The sequence below is a fragment of the Cyclopterus lumpus genome, chromosome 7 (assembly GCF_009769545.1).
Source record: "Cyclopterus lumpus isolate fCycLum1 chromosome 7, fCycLum1.pri, whole genome shotgun sequence".
NCBI lineage: Eukaryota > Metazoa > Chordata > Actinopteri > Perciformes > Cyclopteridae > Cyclopterus > Cyclopterus lumpus.
Window position 1 is genome coordinate 18,399,522 of NC_046972.1, and position 8,936 is coordinate 18,408,457.

The 8,936-nt window shown below is 39.6% G+C and overlaps 1 protein-coding gene across 1 annotated transcript; it reads right to left on the reverse strand.

Moving 5' to 3' along the window:
- Window positions 1-2,235: 2,235 nt before the first annotated feature.
- tspan31 (tetraspanin 31) lies at window positions 2,236-8,452 on the reverse strand. Its single transcript, XM_034537253.1, has 6 exons — window positions 8,251-8,452; window positions 5,920-6,087; window positions 5,703-5,783; window positions 5,457-5,597; window positions 4,965-5,075; window positions 2,236-4,073 (listed from the first exon to the last, which is right to left on the reverse strand). Exons 1-6 carry the CDS (start codon window positions 8,311-8,313, stop codon window positions 3,999-4,001), a joined length of 639 nt encoding a protein of 212 aa, XP_034393144.1. The 5' UTR covers window positions 8,314-8,452; the 3' UTR covers window positions 2,236-3,998.
- Window positions 8,453-8,936: the final 484 nt, after the last annotated feature.

Consider the following 8,936-nt stretch of genomic DNA (forward strand, 5'->3'; position numbering starts at 1 on the left):
ATTAGCTTCACTTCAACCAGCTGTAACAGTAAATTGCTTGTATGATGCATCAGTATTAATAATGTTACAAAAATATATCTTCACAGGGACAATATTTTTGCACAAAGAGTACTTTTACATTAAGTACATGTAGTTACTACTTAGGTAGCATTTAGAATTAAGGAGTTGTACTTATCATGATTTAATTATAATATAATGTTTACATTGTTAGTGAATGGTCTGAATGCTACTATGAGAGTTTTCTTCCATAGCAATCCATAGCAATTACATGTGTATACATGTAATTGCTATGGATTGCTATGGAAGAAAACTCTCATATTTAGGTGTGTTATGTTGATGAGTACTGCATATTTATATCTTATATCAGAGATTTTAGCACTCAATCTATACTTCTGGGTGTCGAGAAAGGACTTAGTAGCATTCAGACCATTCACTAACAATGTAAACATTATATTATAATTAAATCATGATAAGTACAACTCCTTAATTCTAAATGCTACCTAAGTAGTAACTACATGTTACAATCTGAGGCGTCATGAGGTGATCATCTGATTTTTAGGCCTAAAGCTGAATTTTAGAAATTAAGAACCAAATTAGATTTAAGATCTTTACTTTGATATTCACATTCATAAGGCTGCCTTATCTCGCCCCATGCTGAACAGCTATACATAATTAGTTCTGCCTATAGGACAAGCCCTTGTGAAAGCCGTTCATCATGTGATATAATGGACCAAATGTTTTAAGATCCTGCCTTCATGTGCTTGCAGAGTCCATGCTATATCTGTAAGAGGACAGATGGCCATCCCTGTTGGTGCAATTCTCCCCAGCTTCTCAGAGCTAATACACCCGGCATATGGACATGCATCACAGGGTGGGGACTGGCATCGGGCCCTCAGGAGAGCACGCTGACAGGATAGGGGATGCAAATGTGGTGCAGTTTTCCAAAAAGGCTGGTTCCAAGGGGGGGGGGGGAGAGCAGGGATGGTGACAGTCTGCCATGGGCCATTAGGATGAGGGCAGAGGAGCAGTTTATTCTCATTTAGGACAACCTTGGTTGAAAGGTATCCAGATAATCTCCTCATGTGTTCTCTCTATTCCCCTATCAGAGTGCACTTGAGCTCTCCTTCTGCTCTGCCACCCAGCCCACCCCCACATTACTGGACCCATCCCAGCTGAAGGGATTAATGGCCTTCTGACAACACAAGAAACCAAAACCTACCGCTTGAGTAAATTAATTTCATAGTGGCCATATATATACCGTCAACTTCGATGCAGTCACTCTGCAAGATAATAGTCTCTAGAAAAAATCTTGAGGGGTTTACTCATGTCAGAGCAGCACTGAAATAACAACTAACCAATAAGAAATGGCAGCAGTCGAGACTCTGTGCTGCCACCATGTGGTGAATTGTGTCATATCTTTGGTGTCATCACTCCTCAACTCTGTCAGTATGTCACAAGACATGGTGGAAGTAGTACAACTATATTAGACTTGAAAGTAGCAACACTACAAGAAACAGTCCTGTATTCAAAAAGTGCAGAAAGTAAAAGTATTCATGATCCAGAATGGCCCATTTCTGATTTATATATACATTGCTGAATTATAATTTGTGATTGATTAATGTATACATCAATCTATTAGGGCTGCCCGGTGGTGCACTGTCACCTCACAGAAAGAGGGTCTTTCTCCCACAGTCCAAAGACATGCAGCTCAGGTTAAGGTGTGAATGTGAGCGTGAATGCTTGTCTGTCTCTGAGCCCTGGGATGAACTGGCAACCCGTCCAGGGTGAACCCGCCTTTGCCCAATGTCAGCTGGGATCGGCTCCAGCGCCCCGGAATAGGTTTGGATAATGGAAAGAGATCACTTTATTATTACAGCTGGTAAACAGGGCTCATTTTCATGTATTATATTCTGCTGATAGCTTTATCGATAATATATCATGATTTATAAGTTATGTTTTATTATATGTTAATACTAAATCTGCAAAGTAACAAAAGCTGTCCGACAAACGTAGTGGAGTAAAACAAACTATTAGCCTAAAAAATGTAGCTCGATTCAACCCTTGGAGTAGAAGTATAAAACAGCTTTCAATGGAAATACTTAAGTGAAGTACCTCAACATTGTACTAAGTACAGTACTTGAGTCAACTTTAAATAAACCTCTAAAGAAAAACTAATAACATGACACTACACAGTGCCTTTTCTTTTTAAAGACAATAAAAGAATGACTCGAGTGAAACGGTTTTCAATTTGAGGTTTTATTATTTGGAAAATTAAGTCTCAAAAATTCAAGATACAATTGAATAACAAGTGCACACAAATTCAAAGTGAGGTTTAATATATGGCATAACATAACATTGCTTAAGATCTGTCAACATGTTTGTTTACACCCGCGATGAAACCAAATCAGCAGCAGGAATTTCATATCAGCCAAGTTGACAGGTTCAAGTAAAACACGTAGTTACAGTTTGTTAGTCCTTTAAGTTAAAAGCAATTCAAAAAGAGAAAACACATCTTAAAAGAGAGAATTGATGAGCAGTGATTTATCAAGGTCATGTCAAACATCAAGTTCGGCAACAAAATGTAATCAAAACTACAACATTAATTGAGCCTAATGTGCATCCTCAAACTTAACTTAAATAGATCCTGAAAATATTAACAATTTTTCTTACAAAGCATTTAACACTGATGAATAAAAAGAGCCGATGTCAAATGAGAACAAAATCATTCCACAAAATAATGGTTTTAAAACATTAAATAAAAAAATTAAAAAACTGCAACCAAGAGAACATTTTCACAATTAACACTAAAAACAAAAAAGGGTTTGCAATGAGAAGTTTGAGCTAAATTTACCCAAATATATATATATATAAAAAAAATTTAAAAAAATCAAACAGCACTTCTTGTATTTCTTTTTGTCATGATGTCTTCCAGTTACACAAAACACAAATTATACGTACCTGAATCCGCCTTTCTACCAAAAGCTATACTAAGCAACATCACTGTGCAACACAAAGAAACATTAAATACAGGAAGGGTGGATTATTGTGGCCTTCAAAGACCTCAACTATGCAGGCAAACCTCCCAACTAGAGGGGCAACTACACGGCAAACCCATCAAGAGCGATTTCTAAAAGATTATGTACAACATCAAGGCTGCAGTCCATTGGCATCCTATTATCTCAGACTGTTAAAAGTTAGTTGGCTCAGTTACAGTTCATACATTTTTTTTTTTTTTGAACCTGAAAGACTAACTACACAACCTAACATCTATTCTCGCTTCGTAATCCTGTTACATCCCGGCATTTGTGGCATTTGAAAAAAGAACATTTACATACAATTCAAAAACAACTTTACAACACATGTCTAGTATTCGCCCCCTGTTGACCCTCGGCTGGACATGTCGGGTATACAATTCTACACATCACCAATAGCACTGGCCAGAGGAATATATTTGTCGTTATGTGGTGGCACTACATTGGAGACAAGAGGAAAGAATTCAAGGTGCATACAAGTGAATTTGTGGGACACGGCACAGTCATTTGGTTGGTGTGTGGAATAAATCAACAAAGAGGCTGCTTGTCTGTGCAGGCCTAGGACACATGCAGAGATGTCTCATCCCTTGTTACACAGTTGGAAACCAGCAGGAAATCTGGTACTCAAATCAAGGCTGAGTCGTGATACCAACAAGTCACACTTGTCGGTATTACAAGTTATCCTTTCATACACAAGTATCCAGGTCTTCAAGCTGGAGCTCTGGCAACATTTCTGGACAGGTTGTTGTAGTTTCTCAGTCTCAGGTAAAAGGTGTGTGTGTGTGTGTGTGTGTGTGTTTTGTTTCGCAGTGTTTGTCAGGTGCTGCGTGCGATCGTCCATTCCGTGTTGTTGTAGTTGGTGTGGAACTGTATTGTATGCGGGCGTGTCTGCCTCTAGATGTGCGTGATACTATGTGTGCCAGTGTGTCTGACATTGCATCAATGGCGCTGCGTACGGGGGACAGACTATAGGAAAGCACTTGGGTTTGCTCGCGGATCCTTCTGGTTCCTGTAGCGCACAGCGAGCCACACTCCCAGGATCTGTTGAAGACATGACGTGCAAAGAGATACATGCATGGGCACACCAGAAAATGGCACTTCTAAATAAATCAGCACGTCGTCACCAAGATATGTGGTGCGTTTTGACAAAGTGACGACTTACAGAGCTAGCTGGCCAGCTAACCGCTAACACGCTACAAAGCCAGGAACATGCGAGCGCTCGTCAATAACGATAGCTTCTTCCTATGCCATCTGCACCGAGCCATTTACTCCCTTTTGGCATTTTGCTCTTTGGATTGTTTATTCATTCAGTCAGTGTATTCTACCATCGACAGCCTGCAAACTACAGGCAATAGATAAAGCTTCCTTCAATTTGGAATCTCTGGCTCTGTCCCCCGAGAGGTCCCTTGGTACAGAGTTACAGAGTTGGAAACCAGCAGGAAATCTGGTACTCAAATCAAGACTGAGCCATGATGCCAACAAGTCACACTTCTTGGTATTACAAGTTATCCTTTCATACACAAGTATCCAGGTCTTTAGGCTGGAGCTGTGGCAACATTTGGACAGGTTTCTCAGTCTCAGTTAAAAGGTGTGTGTGTGTGTGTTGTTTCTCAGTGTGTCATTGATTTACCAGCGCAAATGTGTGCATCCGTTTCTAAAAATGTTAACCGATCCAAAATGTGCTCCACTGACAGAAGATTCCATTATAAATGATTGATTTGCACCAATATTGACATTTTTATATCCCGATGTGAAACCTCAATTTGAACTTTGAACATTATTCCTCCCAAAATAAATGAACATGGGGATTTGTGCACATTCTTTTAGACTGAATCAGTCAAGTTAGCATACAACGTTAAACTCAATTTAGTGTCTTTCTTTCCGTCAAAGACTAATTAGACTGATTAAATGAATGGGTCACCGGACACTCACCTCTGTGAAGCTGAAGAAGAGCCCGACTCCCCCGAGGATCTTCAGAGCCTCAGTTGCATGAGTCAGCATCATATCCCCACAGGTGTAACAGACAGTGTTCTTTTTGCATAACTGGAGGAAGACACACAAAAAATGAGAAAAGAATACAAGGTTTTTAGTCTTCAGCAGTACGAGTCAAGTGTTTGTTGGCTAAGCCAGAATTACCTACCAAAATCTATTCTGAGAACTACCTACAAAAAAAAAAGTTGAACTTTAAGGGAAATAGCGTATGCGACTTCTGTTCAGTTGGGCATGTTGTGGAACAGGAAATATACTTTGAAACGACAGTATTTATTTATGATGCAGTTGAACATTGTATTTAAAAAGGACCATATACAATGTGAAGGAAACAGAAACCAAAAGATCTAGTTTAATTATGCAGTAACTCTGGACTGTGTTTGTGCAGTTGAAGCAGGTTTTCTAATAAGAAAATTGTTGATATCTAAGACCCACAGCAGGACAGTTCTGCAAGTCCAGATCAAACTGTGCCTGGCTGGCGGTGACGTTGAGCAGCCCACAGCAGTTCAGCTGGCTCTCTAGGTCAGTCTTGGTCTTGTTTTCCAACATTCCCCAAGCAGAGTTCAGAAGTGCCTCCTGGAGAAGAGAACCAGATATGAACACGTTTTGGTCACAAGTGCTAATATTGACATGGATGCCGCGTAAGAGACATTAAAACTGTTAAATTAAGAGTTTCCTCACCTGCTGTCCGCGGTTCATTGCCAAGCAGGAACAAGAAACTCCAAATTGGAACAGGAAAACGATAAAAAGAACGACCATGTACTTGGAACAAGGGGTCAAAGAAACAACAGGGAAAAAACATGGAAAAGAAACACGGCAACCACATTTTCAAATCACTGTTCACTGCAACTGAAACAACAATCATCTGTGCATCAATGTCATCGAGAGGAAAGGATACAAAGAAAAGCATGACTTGGTGGTGGTGTATTGCTCCGATGAGTCCGACAATAGCGATGAGCAGCAGGAAGACGCCCACTGCGATGACCCCTCCGATGATGTGGATGCTCGACACCAAGCCGAACCCCTTCCCCCATGCTGCTACTCCAATTAGCAGCAGCCCAACCAGCTAAAGGGAGAAGAGGGAAGGAATGAAGGAAGTTAAAGTGTTTACCAAATTAGTAATGAAGGGGAAGAACAGCAACAGTGAAAGAGTCAGGCGTAGGTAGATTGAGTTCATTGTTAACATTTCTTCACATGGCTATTAATATTTAATTAGACTGCTGGCCTCTAGGCAATCTCTCTTTTCTTTTACCATTTTAAGTGATCTGAATCAAATTAAAAACACTGAGTTCAGTGTTTTATTATTTAATGTGTTACTTTCAACAGACGAGTCTTGCTTATATTCTGTAATACTATTGGCATGTCACTTTACCTTTGATTAGATCTGACAAAACATTACAGAACTCTTATTTGTATTTGGCATGTCTGACCCAGGAGGTTTATCTTTTCATTAAGGTACCATTTGACCTATATGTCTTCTTTTACTGCTCTGATTGTACACAGCAACTACAGCATCAAACTTGTGACAATCAGTGACTCAGCTGTCAACACGATTGGTGGCATGTGTACATGTTCCAAAGTTTTATGACTGGGTGGTTCGTGTCTCAGCAGTGAGCCTCAGTGTGCCACAACAGCAGGCAAACAATGCAAAGCTACTCCTACTCCGATGTATTTCACAAGGTGCATACCTGGCAGACTTAAAAATAATTAAGACGGCAGGTAAAAGAGAGTAAAACAAACACAATGAAGATGATTTTTTGACTCAATACTTGACGTGTTAGTTATACACAATGGAAACGTGATCAAGATATTGTACTAAATAAAAACTGAGATGAAAGTATACATTACATTACATTACATGTCATTTAGCTGACACTTTTATCCAAAGAGACTTACAATCATGCTATATTCATACACAGTATAACAGCTACAGGAAATAATTCAGGGTTAAGTGTCTTGCTCAAGGACACATCAGCTAGGGCGGGGATTGAACCACCAATCCCCAGATTGAAAGACGAACCTGCGAACCACTGACCCAAAGTTGGTATATTGTATACCACAATATGAGGGCTGCAACTAACATTATGAAATATTCTGACAGACTGCATTAAAACAATTGATTATCTGGTGTATTACATGTCAGAAAAGATGAGAAATTGGCCCAGAAATTGTCTTCAAATATATTTTTTTGTCAGACTAAAAATACAAAATACAAAGATTTTCAGTTTATTTTAGAAGACAGAGAAATGCAGCAATTTGTCATATTTGAGAAGATGGGGCCATGAATTATTTGGTATGTTGGCTAGAAATACAACTCACAAAATAAATCAGCTATCAAAATATTCCTATTTGCTAAGGATCAACTTGACTAATCATTTCAGCTCGCAGGTATCAACCAACCAACCACAGTTGCAAAAACAACTAGTTGTAAACAATTAGGTTAAACATCAGTAACACCAGACAGCAGTGACAGTGACTAGAAACAGCTGTACTATGATGCAATGCAACAAATACAATCTTACTTAAGTGCTTGTTGAGACAGATAAGTATATACTTGTCGTTTTAAAGACGCAGGCCCATTGTGAGTTTGTACTTTACTTTGTGCGAGACATGGTGTCTTCCTTAAATCACATATATAAAAAGGAGCAAAGTAACAACATAATACAATACAGTACAACAAACCACAGACTTAAAATTCACCACACGGTCCAACCTCCACTGAAACATTCTTCACAATGTCATGTTTCAGTAATTTTACGACAGCACTGAACCGTTCACGGTGTCTTTACGTGAACGTTAGCTAACGTTACATGTTCACTGTCACAACTCACATGACTGACACACATGAGATATTGTTGCAACAGGATCGGGTGACTAACAAGGAGACAACATGTGGGAGATAACATTTGGTGTCAGCTGGCCTCCCAGCTAACAGTAGCATCAGGCACATAATGGCGATAGCTAACTAAGGTTTGCTAAAACACATCTCACGCTACATGTAACGTTATGTCTAGTTAGCGAACAGACACTAAACAAAGCGCCACTTCTAAAGATACAATACACAGACGTGAGTCCATACCAGTCGTCTGAGAGAGAGAGAGACAGAATAGTGGAAAACAAAAGGCACAATCGGTCATCGTTCAGCTGCATAGCTAGCTGACATAACGCTAAGCTAGCTAGTTCAATCAGAAGCTAGAAGTTAGCATCGTGATCCATTTTGTCCACTCACCATGTAAACCACATTCAGGGAACAAAGAGCATTTTTGGAACAGGTGAAACCGCCACAGACCATATTCGAAAAAAAATGTATATCGACTAATGAATGAGAGTTAATTACAAAAAAACCACACACACAGCGTCGTCGGGCTCTCCGGAGCGCTGACGTCTGGACACAAGTGTTTCTGGTCAGCCGAGAGGGCGTCGCTGACGACGTCTGCGCCGCATCTGACGTCAGGGTGTCAGCCATATGCCGACAGGTTGAGGATGGACCCGCAGAGTTAAAGGGAAAGCGGCGTCAACCGTGAAATAAATTTAATGCGTGGATATTTGTAGAAAGTGTTTCAAAAAGAGAGACAGAACTGTACATTTTGCTAATTAGCTAGTAGTCCTGTTAGTAGTAATTAGTGCTTGGTTGACATATTGTCTGCTAAATCTAGAGATCTAGTGACATCTAGTGGTGATGTTGCAGATTGCAAGCAACAACATACTGCTCCGATCTTAACACTACTCTGAATACTAAATATAAATGTGCAAATTAGTTGTGTTTTGATGTAATTATATTGGGTTGGCTGTAATGGTGATACTGTAACAGTCCTACTTTCTTTACATGACGTTAATGCAAACACTATTTGTTATTATAGTTTGATATGGATCACAGGCCGATTATCGGTTGTTGAAGTAACAACTAATGTTGAT